Source organism: Triturus cristatus, chromosome 12 (assembly GCF_964204655.1).
Source record: "Triturus cristatus chromosome 12, aTriCri1.1, whole genome shotgun sequence".
Lineage (NCBI taxonomy): Eukaryota > Metazoa > Chordata > Amphibia > Caudata > Salamandridae > Triturus > Triturus cristatus.
Genome location: NC_140595.1, coordinates 578,002,391 through 578,023,112, shown reverse-complemented (window position 1 = coordinate 578,023,112; position 20,722 = coordinate 578,002,391). Strand labels below are relative to the sequence as shown.

The following is a 20,722-nucleotide window of genomic DNA, read 5'->3' as shown; positions in this document are numbered from 1 at the left end:
GTTGCCTAATACTGTAGATCTTTTTCAGTAAATGTAGAGAATGCACCCTACGTTGTAGTGTATGTCTAGGAGGACAGGCACATTGTTCAGATGGACCAGTCCTGCCCTCCTTCATTCCTGAAATAATGATCAGAAATGGGTTACTTTTTTCCAGTGTATCCTGCTTGTTTCAATAATTTATCCCATATTTATCTGTACTCCACTGTATGCCGCGTAATCTCAATGAATAATTGCACCTTCATATTTTGGATTATTGCAAATGGGCTAATGATACGCATTTTTTCCACAGATAAATCTGCTTCAGTATTTTACGCCCCTGATGATTATACTCTGCCTTTATTACAAGGTGAGATTCCACTACATTTGTTGCCATGCCTTTCTGGGGTTATGTTTTTACCTTCCGTTATGTGTGATGTCCCAAAAGTTGTCATTGAATCATGCCACGTTTACAAAAAATAAGATGTAAGAAAACCTTGTTTGAACAAATAATTCTCAAGGATTTTCCAAACATCAATGATGTTTCAGTTCTTCTGGGTTTAATTTGCAAGATGTTTGAAGATACCTGACCTTCGAATGGATGGAATCAGTCATCCTGACCTTGTGACCAGTTCAGAAAGATGCACATGTTTGTCACAAGATGTGTTGGTGGCTCAGTGTACCTGGTTTAGTTTGTCAATTGGGTGTTTTTGGTGATACACAAAGGTTTTCATGAACAAAATGAACCGAACGAATCTAGCAAAAGTTATGCTTATATCGTGTTTGCTTCATGAAAAAGGACAATTTACATATCAGTACTCTAGCAACTTATGTATTTAAAATTCTGTAGATTTCAACAGTCAAAGGCCTTTTCAGCACTTTTCCATGACAAATATTGTTGTAACAGATACTACTTTGCGCAGATTCCTCTTTTGGGCGTCGGACTGGATATTGAAAATGTTGCATATGTGCTATGCTGGTGACATCGAAGTCTCCAGGAGCAAAGTCATGTGTGGGTTGTCTCTAAAGGCAGCATACGCAGTCCAAAGAATCATTCCAGGACCAATGACTGCAGTTGTTTTTTTGTGCATGCCAGGTTTTCGTTATCCTTTTTTAAAAGTGTTTGAGATTTCTACTTTTAAGATGCCTCGGGCATTAAATCCTGCAAGGATCGCAGATAACAAATGTTAGTTTAAGGTGATGCACATAGTGTCTTGCTATTTGATTCCGGTGTGCTGTATCCACACTGTGTAGGAATCGGTACAGAGATTATGACATTAAAAAAAAAACAGGTCGACTTAATGTCTCTCACCATCTCCTTAGGGATTGCAGGCTTGTCTCGATAGAGTAAATAAATTGTCTAGGTCAGAATGGCCAGATAGATCCATGTGCAAACATGCTTGGATGTGGTGTGACGCCCCCACAACCCACCAATCTCAGCAGTGTTACTTGAAGGCCTTGAGCCTGTCTCTTAGATTGTTCTCTTCCAGAAAACATACTTTGTTGACCTGTACAACATGGGAAGTCTATCCCCATTGCCTGCTTCATTGTCCTCATCCTTCAACTTGCAGTGTCCAGGCTGGAGAAGGACTCATTGTTAAACACAGCAATAGGCTACATGGTGGCCATTTCTTAATTTTCTAGAACAAAGTTTCTAGTTTGGGGTCCCTTTCATTAATAGCTTTCCAAAAGGTGAACTCCTTTTTAGCAAAGCCGTTTCTCCCGACTGACATTTCAACTAAGTTCTTGCTTTTCTAAGTTGCTGACCATTCGTACCTGATAGCGCCCAAACCACTAGCCGCCAAGCTTTGGTCCTAACACACACATTATGCACTGCATTTCCACGAATGCCCCCTGCTGATATTGCTCTATGCTGACATCAGTGTCTGCCTCAGGGAACCCCAGGTATTTTAGAAATTCGCCATAGTCAGCAAGCGGTTGAACACTCCTTTTCTAGGATTGAGCCAGAATGATGTCTTTGAGAACATGCATGTTCTGTAGATCAGTAAATGGCCGTTGGCGTACTGAACCTCACAATGAAGTTGATGTACTCCTCAGCTGTCTTGGATGTCGAACTGTGACAATGTAGTGGTATTCATGAAAAGCAATCAACAGAGTTCTGGTATTTACCCTTACAGTCTCAGACCCCACCTCTCAATGCGAGAGGGCATCTTGGATTTCAGATTTTCAAAGATAATGAGCAACGCTTGGTGGTCTGTCATGATAGTGAAATGTTTTCCATATAGAAACGCATAAAAATGTTCACAGGACCACACTACAACCAGAGTCGCATTCTCTGGCTGCGAATAGGCACATTCTGTGTCAGAAAGGCTCTGACTTGCATAGGCCACAATGTGTCTCCGAACATTCGGAATGTCAATTTTGTTGAGCAAGGATTGCCCCCTGTCCCACCGGGTTCACATCCACTGTGATCTCAGTATGTAGTCTGGGGTCAAAGTATGCCATCTTGGTTGCATTTTCAATTGGTCTGGAGCGCCGTAACGCAGCGCTCAGCCAGGGGCTAGAGGGGTGTGCATGTTCTCCATGCAGGTTGCAATGAGCCTGCATGTAGAAGGGCAAGGTGCACATGACCGGTTTGGGGGGCCCAAGAGGGCCGACCAAACAATCTTTGCGCACTCAGGAGTGGGCAAACCACTCCTCCCCTGCCCTGCTCAGAGATCTGAGAAGCCCTGCCCACCCGCCTGCAAAGTAAACATAAAATGGTAATAAATAAAAGTTATTACCGTTTTATGTTTTGGCTTCTCGCACTGCGAGAAAGCAGTGGGGTGACGCTTCTTCACCATAGCGGAAGAGCCGCCCCTGGATTTAAAAGCATTTGTGACAGGTTGAGTTATTCGTGTATAATATCCTGAAATATTTCTGCAGCTGACAGCGCTCCTAAGCGCAACCTTTTGTATCTGAACAACCCAATATGAGTTAAAAAAGTAGTGATGCAGCTGCAATTCTCTCTCAAATCTAGTGGATGATATCCCTTGTTCAGGTCAAGATGGGAGAAAACCTTGGCACAGTTCAGTTGCATGATCATGTCCGCTATGTGTGGACCAGGATTTCTTTCCCTCTTGATTGCTTTGTTGGCCTAGCGCATATCAACACAGATGCACACTGCACCTTACTGTCCTTTATTGGCACCACGACTATGCGCAACACCCATGGCGTAGGGCCAGTGGAGTGCTCAATGATGTCATGCTTCAACAATGTTTCTAGTTCTTTCTCAAAGGCTTCTTGCAGGTGGAAAGCAACTCAGCTGTGCTGTTGGGTAACAGGGCGAATGTCCTCATTGATGTGAGCTCGCACTTTAATTGTCTTTAGCCTGCCCAGGCTGTGAATAAATGACAGGAACTGATTTACAACTTCGGACTGAGCGTGGAGGTGGTAATTGACAGATTACAGTCCCATGTCAGCAGCGATGGCAAAGCTGAGGTGGCAAGCACTGGACGAAGCTCCTAGAAGAACAAGAATCAACGCTGATACTGCTTCATGTCTCAAAGTCTGTGTGAATGACCCTTTACTCTGCAACGGTTTAGAAGCAGCCCACGTATACATTTTCGTGTTTGACAGGCTGAGATGTGGCTCAGGAGATAAGCTGTTGAACTTTTCAACTGGCATGATGTTAATCAGTGCACCCCTGTCTATAATGAAGGTTATGGGGCAACCGTTGAACTTTATCGTAATCTTGGGGCAATGTCCAAATGAGTTTTGTTGTTTTGTTTGGTGGTTTGCTTTTGTCACTGGTATTTCCTTTTAAGTAACCAGACCTACATGTGCCCATTGTTTGTTGGTTGATGCCCTCCGCGCACATCCGTCTTTCTCTCTAGCGCTCGATGATGACGTTGACGAGCCACTGTAGGATGAACTTGAGGACGATCAACTTTGTCTGATTTCTACTTGTTGTAACTGATGCTGCCTTTTTGTTTTGTGGCGGTCGCGAGAATGCTTCTGGAACTTTCTGGCATCCATTTTCTCTTCTCGCTGTGACATAGTTAGTTTCTCTTTTGCTTTGCAAACCGTTATGAAGTTTTTCTCTTTACTGCAGCCGTTGCAAGTTTGTCCCATGGCTGGACATTTGTCTTCATGTGGATATGAAAATCCACATCGGAAGCACAACCTTTTCTTCTTGGTAGACGACGACCTATATTCGTCAACTCGGTGTCTGTTCTTACTCTTCATGGCCAACGCTGATTCACTTTTTGCCGTTCCACCTTTCATGTCAGCGGCTTGTTGGTCTGCTCTTTCCTCGGCGTTGGCGCCATTAGTACTTTCTCTAGGCTCAGTGTCTCTCTCAACATGCGTCTTCTGAAGGAGTCTGAAAGACAGCCATCGATAACTCTGAGATGTACGGCTTCTTCAACACTAAATTCACGAAACTTTCAGTGTTTGATAAGCAGATCACGTTTTTCAACAAACTCTTCCATTGTTTTACTAGCTTGCTGTCGTGCTTGATTGAAAATGTACCTTTCATAGTCGACGTTTGGCATCTGATTGAATTTGGCTTCCAATGCTTCCTTGATTTGACGGTCTGATACTTCGTCAGCTAGTAATAGTTTCTTCAGCACTTCTTTTACTCCATCACCGACACGGTTCCTAAGGTACTTAATTATTTTCTTTCCCTCTGATTCTTCCAGGGCATCTATAAAATTGTTGAATGTCTTGATTCATGCATTCAATCTGCTGCCAATACTCTGCTACTGCGCCTTATCAAATGATAGTGGCAGTTTTAGAAACACAGTGGCATAGTACTTCTCCCTCTTCTCTACTACCAATGAGAGTGTATGCTGTTTTGGTGACGGCAGCTGTTCTCCTGGGTCAGTACCTCCTGCAAGCACTGGCCGTGTGCTTGTACTTGGGCTGCTACGCTTGATCGGAGGTTGTCAGGTGGCATTTTCGTTTTTGAAGGTTTAGTCTCTTCTATTTGTTTATCACTGCTTTCAGCTTTTTCAATTGTACTTGGTTGTGGCTACCTCTAGCATTTGGCTTTGTATCAATGATAGCTCTGTGTTCGGCTGTGGTGCAGTATCTCTCTTCTTGGTCATAGCAGTGAGTTTCTGGCAGACTTTTTGAATTTGCTCCTCTGCAGGGACTTCAACTTCTTCTTCTTCGAGAGTCGTATATAGGCTGGAGCGGGGCTTGGATTCCACATGCCACCTTCGAACTGCTTCTTATTGTAATAGGCGGATGTGACACACACGAGGAGTTTGCTGTAGCGTTGCAAACTTCCAGGGAAAGCAGTGTAATTTCTTCAGGGCACAGATACCGCACTCAATGCCAGTTGTAACGTCCTCCCCAGCCTTGGACATGCAAATAAATATGCCACACATGGAGCTCTGGTTCGTATGTCTTTATTCCTCAGCATACAATCTCACTCTTTTTTCTAGTTAGGTCATAACTGCTAATAACCACACCATAACACCTTTCAAAAAGTTGCATAGTCTCGTATTGAGTAGACCAAGAACTCCAAGGGTCCTAGCCCACAAAGTCTCATAACACTACAGTCATAATCCTCTAATCGCTTGACATATATCAGAACATTGTCCTGAAACACCAAGACCCAGTGAATTTTTCCCAACAACTGATGCATGATGCGCTCAAAAACAGAGGCGGCAGATGTCAAACCAAACAGCATGTGGCAGAATTGGTATGTGCCGAAAGGTGAATTGAACGCCGTATAATGCCTGTAGGATTCTTCCAACACCACCTGATGATCGATTTTTGAAAAATATTCGGCCTCACTCAGTTCTTTTAACTAATTGTAGGATATTTGGTAATGAGTGCAAGTCTACCCATATTTCCTTGTTAAAACTCCTTAAATCTACGCAAAGTTGCATATCCTCATTGTGTTTTTCTGGCCACCACCAATGGAGATGACCACAAACTTGATTCAACTGGTTTGATAACCCCTCTATTCTTCAAACTGGCATACTCTTTCTCTGGCTCATTCCTTAGACTTAATAGTACTAATCTGATGTTATGCTTGATTTGGTTAGCACCCTTTATCATATGCTTGAATCCTACTATTCTTCCTAGAAGGAAAATCTTGCTCAATCAAATCAGAAAGTAGTAGCTCTTTAATTGCCAGCACCTGCTCACTAGTGCCAGGTTTAAGCACCAAACGGTACTACCCCAAAATATTGAGTCCTTCTCCTGCAATATACACCTTTCCTTAGATTCTGCGACCCTTGACCACCAAAATGTCTTCGATAAAAATGTCTCCAGCTTTCATAGGACACAGATGACCTATCTGGGGAAAAGAACTTCCTGTCACCCTATGTTTCATGGAACTGAGGTAATCATCGTAATTCATGCACCTGAGTCTACAAAGTGTTGTAACCACTTGTCACCTACAAAGACATCTTTGTATGGATTTACACAATTATTGGGATCCCAACTCACCACATTATCCTCTGTGACAACCAATATCATGTCCTGGAATGCTTTTATGATCTGATAATTCCCCTCCACTTGTAACACCTGCTCAACCACACTGCTCACTTTGGTCACATTGGGCTGATTACTTTGGCACAATTTAAGTGCCCAATGTTTGAACATTTGGGGCAAGCAACATTTATTGCTAGACATCCTCATTCTCCTCTACCATGTGGGCTATGTCCACCACTAAAAAATATGTTAGTACATTTGACAAAAATTCCTTTAACTGTTTTTCACCTCTTTTCGTAGTGGTAAACAGCCTTGCACCACATTCACCCTTTCTTTTAATGCTGTTTGACCATTCAGTTCCTTAATTAATATTTGCGCCAATTATACACCCTTGGCTACCTTAATCACCTCTTCCAAAGCTGGATTACCTTTAGTGAATCATTTTTGCTAAAATGTGTTTGTCTGAGCAAATGCCAATTAACTGATCCCATATCAACTGCTCTGTGAATTCCCCAGTTAGCCATTGTGAGCACAATTTTCTCTGCAAGCTTATGTATGCATCCACATTCTCACACTGTGTTTGGCTTCTTTTAAAAAAACTTGTGTCGGAGTACAACCAAGTTGAATGTCAAATCTTCCTTTCAACTTTTTGACAACTTCCTGGTATTCATCTAACTCTTCCCCCTCAACTACTGTCAGCTCAGCAAGATGTTTGAAAAGCAAGAGAATTCAGTAATAGGAACCTCTTCCTCTCAGCCATTAAGCGTGATGCCTCAATAGCTCTGAGATACATCTCGAACGCATCGAACCACTGCTTCCATGGGATCGCCGGGTTGCCCGGCGATTCCCGAAATGGTGGCGGTGGGTTTATTACTGTATATCTGATATACTGTTAAAATATGGTAGTCAGCAGCAACAAATTTACTTACAACCAAACAGGTTGCAGTCAAATCTATAGTATAGTGGCACTATTTCCTATACAACACAACAATGTTCTCTAGTATACAGCTGTGTTCATGGGCAATATTGTTCAAGAGTCACTTGACTAGTTGGGTTGCGATGTTCCACCGATCCTGAACACGCTCTTACCTTCATGTAGTGCACACCAATAGAAGCAGTAATTCGTTCATCATATGTTTAATTAACTTCCCAGGATGCATCAAATAGTTAATCAGCAGCTTGAACTGCATTGCTGAACATGCTCTTAAAGTTTTTTTTTTTTAAACAACACAGCGCAGAAAACCTTCATGTGTAGGCTGCTTATGCACTAGCTTCTTTATGTTGCTGATATTAGCCCCATCAAAAATGGCGTTCCGTCGTGTTGACAAATGACTGTTCCAAAATGGCAGCAGACTATCGGACAGTGCCTCTTTAAAAAAATGGCGGCTGCAAACTGTGTAGTGATCACAATGCTGATGCTAAAGCTGTCCCTTTACAAAATAGCGTCTGTAAACTGCGTGGTGATTGTAATACATAAGCTGCTCAAAACTGTGTTGTTCCTTTCCAAAATGGTGGCTGTAAGCTGTGTGGTTATTCCCCTGCAGAATGGCAGTAATATAATGTAATATGGAGCACTAGCGTCTTGAAATGCAGTATGTCTGCTGCGCAATCTTACCAACGCACAATGGCGGCCTGCAAACAACGGTACTGTTTGAAGGTTTCAAAATGACGGCACTGAGTTCAGCGTTACAGATCTGCGAGTCAAAATGGTGGTGCTGAGTTTCTATGTTGCTATGGGCGGGATGTACTGGTCCAAACAAGTATTTGCTCCTCACTGGTTAGACGCACTCAGAATTTGGTTGTGCACCAAGTTAGTTGCAGACCGTTCTCAAAATATTCATGCTGGCCAGAGTATGCCTTTCCGTCCATTTTTTGCTGTGCAGGCTGAGTGCAGCTATGTGCACACACAGTGCCTGCTTCAACTTTTCAAGCGAATCCCTGTTAAGTCTATGCAGCAACGGTCAACGATCTCAAGACAGTCTTGTCTTCAGTGCCAACCAGTAAAATCACCAGGGTCTGTGGTTACGTGCAGCCACCTCCGCTGTATTTTTCTATTCATCTCTTCACAGGCATGGCGACTTTTAGTGGGGGTTCCTGACTGTAGCTTTGGCTCATTGCCAAAATACGTTAGGCCATAATAAGCAGGAACTCCGGTAAGGATCACAGCTGTTCATTTGTTAAGCTGTACATAAACGATGCCACCGCTGTCATGCTCTCTCAAGGGACACTCCAACTGATACCAATGGAATGTTCCTCATGAGAGACACAGCTATGGAACATCATTACTGAACATTCTACATATGTTAAGCTATACATAGTTGAAGTACAACAAATTCTCTAATAAAAAAAAAAGATTAGAAGTGAGGAGTCTAATCAACTGATCACATTGAGACTTTTTTCTGCATTGTAAGGCAATATGTATCTGAAAGAGACACGTTAGTGATAGATTCCTTACCTTAGAATATCCCCAGGCGTCAGACTGGATCCGGAAAGTTTTTCATCAGCAGTACCCCTGCGCGTCGGTAGGCGTCGTCATGCAGCTCCGCGTACGTCGCTGGCGTCGTAGCCGCCGAGATAACGTTGTCGGAACTACTTAGATGCGCCCACGCGCGCTGACGTCAGTTCTTTCTTTTTCCGCACCAGCAAGCGCAGATCCGAGAGAGAGCAGTACCCCTAGTTAACATTTTAACTTGGTTCTCTTGTTTTGTCGAGTACTCGACTCCTGTTGCAGTAGGGATACCTGGGTTTAAGTCGTCGGAACATGTCGGTGGCAGACCCGCACGACGTGTGTCTCTTCCGCTTGGGGCACGCCCATGGGCGTGCCCCGATTGTCTGGCCATGGCGTCGAAAGCTTTGCGGGAGCGTTCCCGAACGTTGTTGGAGGTCCGACAATCGGTTCCGTGCCGCTCGAGGTCCCGCTTCTGTGGGAGGTCGAGGGACCGGTCGCGAAGCCGACACCATCGCTCATCGGATTCGGGGACAGGTAAGTCACGGCACCATAAGAAGTCGAAGAAGCGACGTCGCTCTTCGTCTACCCCTCAACGGTTGCGGGACGCAGTGGAGGTGGCGGGCAGTCACTCCCCCGCGGCTCCGATGGAGCCTCTGTTGTTGCCTGCGGCCTACCCACCCTTCCCGGGCCGGCACCCGTCTCCGGACGAAATACAGGTCTTCCTGTCGGCCATGGGCCGCTTATTCGCCCCATCGGGTCCCTCCGGAATGCCTGCGGTCCCCGTGGGCCCGTTGGGTAGTTCTGCCCCCGTGCCATCGGCACGATCCCCTGCGGCACCGCCGGCTCCGGGCTCGGCGCCACTGTCGGGGATGGTGCCAGACGCGGCGCCGGACTGCGTCGATCCTGGATTGGTCTACTGCCCTCCAATTCCAATTCCAGGTGGGGAGTTTTTCCCATTTCCCCGGGCACCTCGTCCTTACCGGCCTCTTCCACAGCCAGAGGACAAAGGGGAGTACTGGGAGGGGTCTGGGGACCCTCTCGCAGCTCAATGCGAGGATGAGCTAGACTGGGAGGGTGATATGGAAGGTCCAGGGGATCTGGATTTCACTCCACACCCTGGTACCCTGTCCCCTTCTTGCGTAGCTACGGAGGAGGTTGGGGCTTTTTCTGTGGTGTTGCGAAGGGCAGCTGAGGCTCTTAACCTCGAGCTCCCTTCTGTGCCTATCAGGACCAATCTCCTGATGCAGCAGCCAGCGTCGTCCTCTGCGGAGCCGCTGCTGTCCTTCAACGACACCCTTACTGACATCCTGGTAAGCACCTGGAACAAACCTAACACGGGGTTCCTGTGGATAAGGGTGTAGCATGCCGCCATCGCCCGGCGACCCCAGCTTTCTCACACAATACCCGACGCCTCAGAGTCTGGTTGACTAGGCCTCTGCCTCTCCGAGCGCATTCCCTTCTGCTCCTCCAGACAAAGAATCTAAGAAAATGGAGCAATTTGGGAAAAAGATCTTCACTTCTGCCAGGTCTGGATTGCGGGCAGTGAATACTGCGTGTCTGTTAGGCCGCTACTCACATTCTGTGTGGGACACCGTGGCACAGCTGCCTCAGTGCCCTGTGGAAGCTCGGGCGGTGCTCTCCCAGGCCGATACTAAAGGGAGAGATGCTGCCAAATTCACTATCCGTTGTGGACTTGACACAGCCGACTCTCTCCGCAGGGCTCTTTCCACAACGGTGGCGCTCCGCCGTTACGCTTGGCTCTGAACTACTGGCTATTCCGGGGATGTCCAGAACACTCTGTTGGACATGCCCTTTGTCGAGGCGGATAGCACCCTGGAGCGCTTTAAGGACTCTCGGGCTATGGCCCAATCCTTGGGTCGCGCTTCCACGCGCGCTCCCTCGGGGTCTGCTTTTCGCTCCTTTCGAGGTCTGGGTCGAGGCGCCCAAGCGCGTTCCTTTCAGAACCGCCGGCCAACGCAACCGCAACCTCAGTGCAGCCGCGGTTGTGGGGCCCGCCGTGGTGGGTCCCAGGGCCAGCGGGCGAGTCAATCCACCACCGCCCCTGCCACCATCGCCTCAAAACCTTCCTAGTCCGGTGTTTCAGGCCCACCAGACGCCAGTGGGCAGCAGGATTCGCCATCACCCCCCCCCCCCCCCCCCCTCCCCATTGGCGCACCATCACTTCGGACAGGTGGGTTCTCCAGATAGTCCGAAGGGGCTATTCCCTCCCCTTCGTGTCTACCCCTCCAGCTATGCCACCTCAGTGCCACCGCATGTCGAGGAATCACTTGGCACTTCTCCAGCAGGAAGTTGCGGCCCTCTTGGCTAAGGGGGCCATCAAGCGCATTCCGACGCCAGAAGTAGGTCGTGGTTGTTATTCCCACTACTTCTTGGTTCCAAAGAAAGACAAGGGCCTGCGTCCTATCTTAGACCTCCGGAACATCAGATGCTTCCTCCGGAAGGGGAGGTTTAAGATGTTCATGCTTGCTCAGGTCTGGCCTGCCCTAGACCCGCAAGACTGGCTGGTAGCGTTGGACTTGCAGGATGCTTAATTTCATATCCCCATCCTACGGTTCACGGTAGGCCACGAGCCCTTTCAGTTCACCGTGCTCCCTTTCGGCCTTACCAGTGCCCCTCGGGTGTTCACGAAAGTGATGGCGGTGGTCGCAGCTCATTTGCGCAGATAGGGGGTTTCAGTCTTTCCATATTTCGACGACTGGCTGTTGAAGGAAGGCTCGCCCCAGGCAGTCGTCTCCCACCTCCAGACTACGGCCGACCTCCTGCATTTGCTGGGGCTTTCCATCAACGTGCCGAAGTTGGACCTGATTCCCTCTCAGAAGCTCCTTTTCATCGGAGCGGTTCTGGATACAGCGCAGTATCGGGTTTATCCTCCCAAACAGCGAGTCCGGGACATTCGGGCTAGGATTCTGATCTTTCGGCCCTGGTCCTGGGTTTCGGTCAGGAAGACCCTGAGGCTGCTGGGCCTCATGGCCTCCTGCATCCTGCTCATCAATCATGCCAGATGGCATATGCAGGCTCTGCAGTGGGACCTGAAGTTCCAGTGGGTGCAGCATCAGGGACACCTGTCCGACTACGTCCAGATCTCAGAGGGCACTGCAAAGGACTAGCAGTGGAGGCTCACGGACCAGCGTTGGGTCAGAGGCAGATACCTCTCCCTTCCCCAACCGGCACACAGTGGTGATGGACGCGTCCCTCCTGGGATGGGGCGGCCACATGGGAGAGGCGGAGATCAGAGGCCTCTGGTCTCCGGCGGAGTCCAATCTCCACATCAACCCTTTGTAGCTCAGGGCGATCCTACTTACACTGAAAGCATTCCTTCCCTCGTCCAGGGGAGAGTAGTGCAGGTATTCACAGACAAAACCACCGCCATGTGGTACTGCAACAAGCAAGGCGGGGTGGGGTCGTGGACCCTATTTCAGGAGGCTCTGCGTCTCTGGACATGGCTGGAACGTCAAGGCATTTCCTTGGCGGTTCAACACTTGGCAGGTTCTTTGAACGCCAGGGCAGACAAACTCAGCCGCAGGTGCATGTTGCATCACGAATGGTGTCTTCAATCGGAGGTGGCACAAGGTCTCTTTCAGCAGTGGGGAAAACCTTGGTTAGACCTAATTGCCACCGTAGAGAACGCGCAATGTCAGCAGTTCTGCGCGTTGGAGTTTCCAAGGCGGCACTCGCTCGGAGACGCTTTTCGTGGCAAGTGGAGTTGCGGGCTGTTGTACGCCTTTCCGCCTATACCACTTCTACCCAGAGTGCTGAAGATAATCAGACGCGACCGGGCCCAAGTCATTCTTGTGGCACCGGACTGGGCTCGAAGAGTTTGGTATCCCGAGCTACTCAGTATGAGCGTGGATCCCCCGATACGACTGCCTCTTCAGGAGGATCTCCAGTTGCAGCAACAGGGGACAGTCCTCCACCCGAACCTGTCCAGCCTCCACCTCTTTGTGTGGAGATTGAGCGGCGACAGTTGATTCCATTTGCCTCCTGAAGTCTGTAATGTGATTCTGGCAGCCAGGCGTCCCTCGACTAAAACTGTATACGCCTGCCGGTGGAAGATGTTTGTGGCATGGTGCACGGCGAAAGCTGTGGATCCTGTTTCTGACCCTCTTTCTGAGGTCCTTTTGTTCCTTCTCTCTTTGTCCCAGCAGGACTCTGCTCTGGGCACTATCAAGGGCTACCTTTTGGCTCTTTCGGCCTTTCTTAGGCTGCCTGATCAGCCCTCTCTTTTCAAGTCCCCAGTTGTCAATAGATTTCTCAAAGGCATTACTCACCTTTTCCCTCCTATTCCTTTTGTGATGCCTCAATGGGACTTGAACCTGGTTCTCACACACTTGGTGTGCGCTCCCTTTGAGCCTCTTCATAACTGTCCTTTGCGGTTATTAACTTTAAAAACTGTCTTCCTGGTGGCCATCACCTCCGCTTGGTGCGCTCCAGGCTCTTTCCTGTAAATCTCCTTTCCTGGCGATTCATCTGGACAAGGTTGTGCTTCGACCGCGTCCCTCCTTTCTGCCAAAAGTAGTCTCTGCCTTTCATCTCGGGCAAACTGTCACTCTGCCCACTTTCTTTCCGCCTCCGCACCCTTCAAGAGAAGAGGAGAGGCTCCACCTTCTGGACCCAAAATGTGCGCTTTCGTTCTATCTCAACTGCACACAATAGTTCCAGGTGGATGACCAGCTCTTTGTTGGCTATGTGGGCACCAAGAAAGGCCAGGCTGTGCACAATTGGACTATCTCCCGATGGGTTGTCCTGTGCTTTAAAGCTTGTTACTCTCTGGCTAAGAAGGAACCTCCGGTAGGACTGCGCGCCCATTCTACCAGGGCAACTGCGACTACTACAGCATTGGGACGCGGTGTCCCCCAGCAAGACATCTGTCAAGCAGCCACTTGGGCCTCGCTGCACACTCTCACTAAGAACTATTTCCTTGACAGTCCAGTCCGGAGAGACGGCTTCTTTGGCTGTTCAGTTCTCCGTGTAACCATCACCGTTTGCGCTCCAAAGTAATGTGTTATTCAGTTTTATGGAGCAATGTAATAAGGCAAATATAGTTTCAAATTTGCTATGTTGCACTACTTTTTAATTTTTTTATTTTAGATAGACGCTACGAAAGGCCAGTTTTTCCTGTGATTATAATGCCATCCATTTATCGTTTTCTATTATATCAAGACTTACAGCACAGCGTCTAAGGTATTACCATTCTCGGCTTATGCAGTCTTAAATTGCATCGTGTATATATCACATTGAGGTTCACTACAGTGGATCTATTACCTCCTGCAGATACGTGTGAAGGAAGGTTTCTCCCCCCCGAAGTCCCGCTGGCATGATGACTTGGGCTCAAGCATCACCCCAGTATCATTGTTTCTTCACTCTGAGACCTGTGCAATAATTCTCAGGTGAATTTTTCATTTATCAGGCTCTAAATTAATCCCTTACACTCTATCCCTGTGCATAATTTTTAGTACATAATTTTTAACACATGGTTATCTTTATGTTCCTTAGATTTTTTTATCGGTCTTGATTCATCCAATACCTACAGTTGTCTACATATCTCGTGGACCTAGGGTCCTCCTCTGGTAATTATCTGTATGTACCTGGTTGTCCACCAATTCTGATTCAGTTTTCCTATGTTTTCAGTACTCTTTGGTTGGTCTTTTTTGCAGAATCGCTTATCGTTTAAAGACTCGCACCCAGTGTTCAGCTTCCAAATCTCTTTTTGGTAAATTGCACTTACGTACACTCCAGGGTCTCTAGATGTTATTGATTACATCTCATTTTACACTATTGGTCCTGCCTCTGTACTTTTTAAATCACCAGATCAGGTGTAGAGGTATGGGTATTTCTTTCTCTCACTTTCAACTTTATGCACGGTCTGTCTTTCCAATCCTACAATTTCCCCCTTGGCAACATTATTATTCTTTATTTTTGTTATGTATGGAGTTCACCTTTATGCATGCATATTGTACAGCCCATATCCTTACACAGACTCAGTGTACTTTACTGTCTTACATGTGTTATGTGTTTTTTTCGTACAGACATTTATGTGGCTCTTCCTGAAGAAAGCGTCTGGTACGCCGAAACACGCGTAGAGAAAATAACTAACACCTACAAAGTTTAGCCACTCGTGGTTTATACCACATGAATATTATTGATTTTGTCTTGGATAATGTTCATTCATTTGTTTTATGATTATATTTAAACTGATCATTTCAGTGTATATGTTGTTACATTGTCTGTGATGTTATTTAGGTTTCATCATGGCTGCTTATGTCAGAATTTTAAAATCTGTATGAATAAAATAAAATGTTTTTAACTGATTTGTGGTAGTACACTAAGCCTGTGTTGATATCATCTTATTATGTATAGGACTTGATTTTCGTATGGTCCCAAGTTGCTTAGGAATGTTATTTCAATAAGGCTTCTCCGTTCATGTACATAGATGCAGCACATCTCCAAATGTGTCTCTCTACAGGTACTCCACATGTGTAAACATTACCTGGTGTTTTCCAGCAGCCCGCAGTATCTGTTGTTAAAGACATAGGCAGGCACGGTATATGAAACCCTCGCATTTCACTCAGTATGTTCGGTGATGTAATGGTGCTCCTTCCAATGTATAATATAGTAAAAGATCATGCATTGGGGTAGGGCGTAGATCTATTAAACAGCCATATAAAACAGAGTGAAGCAGCTTACCTTTAGATATTTCTAGGTTGTTGCTGGTGAAACTATATTGTGTGAGGTAGGAGTACTGATGATGAGACTTGGTAGCTGGTGCATACTATCTCTAGTCATGCAGGGGCCTGTCACTTATGACAACAAGCATAGAAAACCCTGCCATATTTCCGTTTAAGAAGTTCAATCAGCCAAGTTCAATCCAGATTCTGGCAACTTCCATCTATGCTTTAGCGCCTGAATGAAAGTTTGGAGAGGTTTTAGGAGACACTCTAGAGGAGGCCAGTTAGGTGATATCCTTGGTCTCCTACATGAGATATCCGCTTTGGTTGCTCATTTCAACATAATTTGTAACCTTTTTATCATTGATTTACAAAGGTCTTATTTGCAGCTAATGCAATGAGCAACACTAACCGAAAAGCTGTGTGCAAAATGTATAGTGAAAGAAAATTCTGAAAGAATATGCTTTTAAAATATTTCAGATTTGTAGTGTTGGGAGCACAGAAATATAGTTTTCTTTTGCGGACCCAAGGGCACTTCATAGAAAATCCCAATTGTTATCGATTTGCATGTTTTAAATGAGTTATTTTTTTAATTCTTTTTTATATATTTCAGTTTTGGCCACGAGTGATGGATGAGATGTCAGAGTTGCGAGAATTCTATGATCCTGATACTGTGGAGCTGATGGACTGGATAACGTGAGACATTGTTTTCATTTATCCTTTTCTTTGTTTTAGGACCAGTATTTTCAGGCGACAACAAAAAAGACAGACTTAATGGCTATTATGATTCTTCCTAACAGCCACATGTTTTCTGTGGCTTCAGTAGCATTTTGCTTATTGACCCGCATAGTAGTAAAATGTAGATGTGTTTTCAGAATAGAACAAAAAATAGAGTTGATTTACAGATCAAGTTCACCATATGCATATTTTGCTCATAAGTATTCATTCTTGAGATCTTGAAAACCTGACTGGATATTACTGTTCAGTAGGCCAACACGTTAGGTACTTGTATAAGGATCCAAGATAAGCAGTTGATGCTTTTTAGAACTGACGATGCCCTTGCCTCAGGCATCACACTAGATCGGGAATATGTCATAGTTCCTCCATGCCAGTAGGGGGTGCTGGCTTCTCAGTGCAAAAAAAAAGAATCCTGGTGACACTATGTGAGTTCATAAAGTGCTCCCTTGGGCACTGATGTCAGTTCCCTTTTTCTAAAAGCCTGATGACATGGATCCAGAGCTCCTCAGAGTCACAAAATAAGTGGCAAATCAGTCTTTACAGGCATCCCATCGTCTTCACCTGTGCCCACCCGTGCCTCCCCCGCCGGCTCTGCCTGCGCCACTTAAGGCTCCATAGTTCTGAGCTTCACCAGTGCCAGTTTATCTGGAATTCCCGACGCTGAGAGCAGATCCTTCTGCCTTCCTGCACATAATGTGGGACACGTTTGTTCGAATTTCGGCTCCCTCTGATGCACCTTTGGGCCCTTATCGGTCCATACATGGTTTGGCTTGGAGTATTGCCGGCGGGACCTCCCTTGGCCATAGAGTTCCTCGTATATAGCTTGCATGTTACCCAGGTCTGGCCGATGTCTCACCAGCCCACACCCAGCTCACGGTGCCACAGACTTCCCCTGCTCCACCACTTTTACCAGCGTTGTAAATAACCGTTCCTCCTACTAAAACACATCTCTCTAGGAAAGAAACTCAAAGGATTATTGAGTGAAAGCAATTCCATATGGGACCATATTCTCTGCAGTGTTCCTTTTAGGGGCCATGGCTCATTTAAAAGCTGTCTCATTTCCAGAGCTGGGAATGACATGGCAACCTGAGCCATTAAAATATCCAGATTGCTCTTAGTCATAGGGATGAAGGGTATCTCAACATAGGCAGAGTACTGGAGGGCTTAAAATGTTCTGTTTCCTTCTGGTTTAATTCCCATTGTTGCTAATGAGTTGAGCTGGTAAGAAGGGTAATACTTACAAGGTGTATTTTTGTCTTTCAGATAGTGATTTGCCTCCTGGCCGAGAACAGATTTCAATAGATTGACAGTTTGTTGACGACTTTGCTTTGTGATGGTTCTTGCCTCATGATTAAATTCCCTTACTGGAAAGCAGAAAATGAGGAAGGATACAGCAGTGTCCTGGAGCTTTCTGCAGGCCTCTAGGGTATTCTCCCTGAATATCGAACCCACAATATCAATTGGACAGAATAGAGAGGAAAAAATACCATAAAAAAATATTGACAAGTGGGCAAGTCTATCTTTTCTATACCTAACACCACATATATATGCCTGCGTGCTACATATATCTTCAAGGTACGTAGTCGTGAAGTTAGGAATAGTAAAATGTATATTTCTTAAAATGCACTTATCTTTCAATATTATGTCCTCGATATTCTTCTGTCTCAATATTGTTGGTGGCGATATTCAGTAGTCCAACATCCTCTAGGCTTTGAATATTCTGTCTTATGTATTAAAGAGATCTTCCTTCTCCTGTGTATTGGCGATACATGATTGCCTGGAGTGGGCCTCGTCACACCCCAAGAACCTCCTCTCCTAATTCCTATTGGTTGCAACCCTCTGATGCCCCCGCTTATAAAACCAACGCTCTGTCTTCTCTCACAAAGAGATAACCATGCAGCCCGATTACATTCTTGTTACATTTTTAGTGGTTTGGAAAACACATCTCCAAACATTTTGGGGCTTAAGCCACAGTGGTAAAGAACTCCTGCCATTCACCTTGGGATGGTCCTGGAAAGTGAGACTACACCTGTGGCACTGAGGACCCTTCATTGTGGCTTCCTATGTTGCTGTCCTAAAATACTTTTCCCTACAGGTAAGGAAATAAACTGCAGCTGCACCATAGGAATAGAGTCGGGATCCCAAAAAGGCAATTTCTTGAATTTGAGAAAGTTCCGTAGGTGACTCCCTGCCCAACCTGTAAAAGCAGCTGTACTTGCGGTGGTGGAGGGGGTCCTAATTGGAGCCTGTGGTTGCTCAAGGTACAGCCATGGCTCAGTATAGGCAGAAAGTAGGTAAGGGCTGTCAGGTACTGGCACACTCCCTTAAATAGGTTTCCCCTTCAATCTCTGATGTTTTGTCAGGGCGGATTATGGAATACCACTGGTGCCAACTGCAGTCCAAGTTTGCACAAGGTATGGCGATATTGGTGGCCTGGTAGATGCATAAAGTAGGGAGAGTCTGTCTTATCCTCGCGGCGCCTCTTTACACTACAGCTGAAAAGACCAAAATATAAGCTTATAATAAAACAGTTACACGCAGTGCCAGGTCCGTCTTACATAACTGACACTACTACATAGAACATATTTAACCCCTATTAATAACTAAAATGTATTGATGATTGCTCAAGATGGCACTCTAGTCCAGTCAATCTCAAACATATGATATGGTCATTCAGGATCATAATGGATTACTGGAAACTTGTAATAAAGGTCGTGGAAAATGCTTTAGGATATATTGTTGCACTCTCTATCTAACACAGCATCTTGGCTTTACACCCAAAATTTAACAAGTGCAATATTTAATTACAATTTGTATTCCAATCTCTACTTTTAGCCATAAAGTGCTCTCTGCGTCATTGACCGCAAGCAGCAGGTCCCTTGATTATCCTGCTAAAAGGAGATGCTAGAGCATGGTAGTAACTGTAGAACAGAAGATAAGTTGCAAGAAGATTTGCGTGGCTGGAGAGTGATGACAAAGGTCATGCTAAATGATGATGGAGATTTAAACTCTGTATGTGGGGATGATATTTCTGACCACTGTGCCATTGAGATAAAACACCTGCTACTGAATAACTACAACTTGATGATTGTTTTGATTTAATAGTTAATATTGCACCGCCTGGTTGTGATCATTTTGCGCTTGACCACGTGTAAGGGTAATAGTTATGTACATTATATTAAGCCAATAAACAAATTAGAACAAACTTCATTCTGTATTGTAAGGAAGAGATAAGGCTAATTATATGTAAAGGGGTCCTGTTACATAACTTTGCAGTTTAGATAATGATGGCTTGCTTTTCGATTCATTCTTTCGTGCATTTTTGAAGTAAGAGATTCATATATTCATTTTCACGCTTAATTACTTTTTCAGCATGACTTAATCATAGTGTTTGTGGAAGTTCTTTTACTCAGCAAATATCTTTTTTAAATAATCTTTTTTAAGTAAATCTGATTGCCGAATTTTCTCTCTACCGTAGCCCTTTCTAGGTTCGGAATCAGCAGAAATCACTTCTGCATTTAACCTGCATCCACTTTTCTAATCTCCTTGTGTGTGTTTTTGCTTGCAAAGGTTTCTGAAGCTCAGTGCTGTATAAGCAGGATAATACATTTCTGCAACCAATGCAAATCACAAAAAAAGCTAAAAACTCACTGAATTAAATTTATTTAAATTAGTTTGATATTCATGAATAATATAACTGTATAAACATGCCAATAGTTACTCAAGCCAAAATAAAATTCATCATGATACAAGAATTTATCAATGTAAGAGATGAGGCATTTTATCCTTTTTGCCACCTTCCAATTCATAAGACTAAAATGTAAATTGATCAAGGTCTGCACACATTTCAATTGTCAATCTAGCAGCTTTGATTCATGTTACATGGTTACGTGCTGCTGGTTGGGGGTAGAATTTGTTTTTTCATATCCGGCTTGCTCACTTAAACATCTCACCAGAAACAGTTGCAAATTCTTCAGAGAGGTTACGTCCTTAACTTCGTATCCACTACCACTCGCTTCCGACCTGCTCTCTCTCTCTCAATTCATGCTTCCGTCCTTCTTCAGTAAGTTAAACGAGCCATAGAGAGGCTCACTAGAAATGGAGAAAGGCTGGGAGTTTGACTCCTGCTATTTATTCAGTGCCCAAAAAGGATGTCAGCCTCAGGACAATTCTGCATCTTCACCTTTTAAATGCCTTTTGGCTGAAGGATAAATTCAAGATACTATTCCCGGATCTGCCATGGATCCAGTGGATTAGATAGTGTCCTTTGACCTGCAGTACACGTACTATCATGTGCTTATCCTGTAGTCTCACAGTTGCTTCTTTTGGTTTGTTGTGTGGTCAGAGCATTTCCTTTTTTTGCCATTCTTCCTCTTTGGTACTTAAAATAGTGATGGGTGGAATGCTTGAGTTAATCTCAGCCACTGATAAATAATCTGGACCACATTCCAGTCAACTATTTTTTTGGCCACCATGCCAC

General features: G+C 45.3%; 1 protein-coding gene across 3 annotated transcripts in view; it reads left to right on the top strand.

Moving 5' to 3' along the window:
- Window positions 1-20,722, top strand: part of DPY19L3 (dpy-19 like C-mannosyltransferase 3) — a 428,279-nt gene that overhangs the window by 342,760 nt on the left and 64,797 nt on the right. For all 3 annotated transcript variants that reach the window (XM_085637855.1, XM_085637856.1, XM_085637857.1), the window contains 2 exons: window positions 290-346; window positions 16,118-16,200. In XM_085637855.1, coding sequence (XP_085493981.1) covers window positions 290-346; window positions 16,118-16,200 — 140 coding nt within the window. The remainder of the gene's footprint in view (window positions 1-289; window positions 347-16,117; window positions 16,201-20,722) is intronic.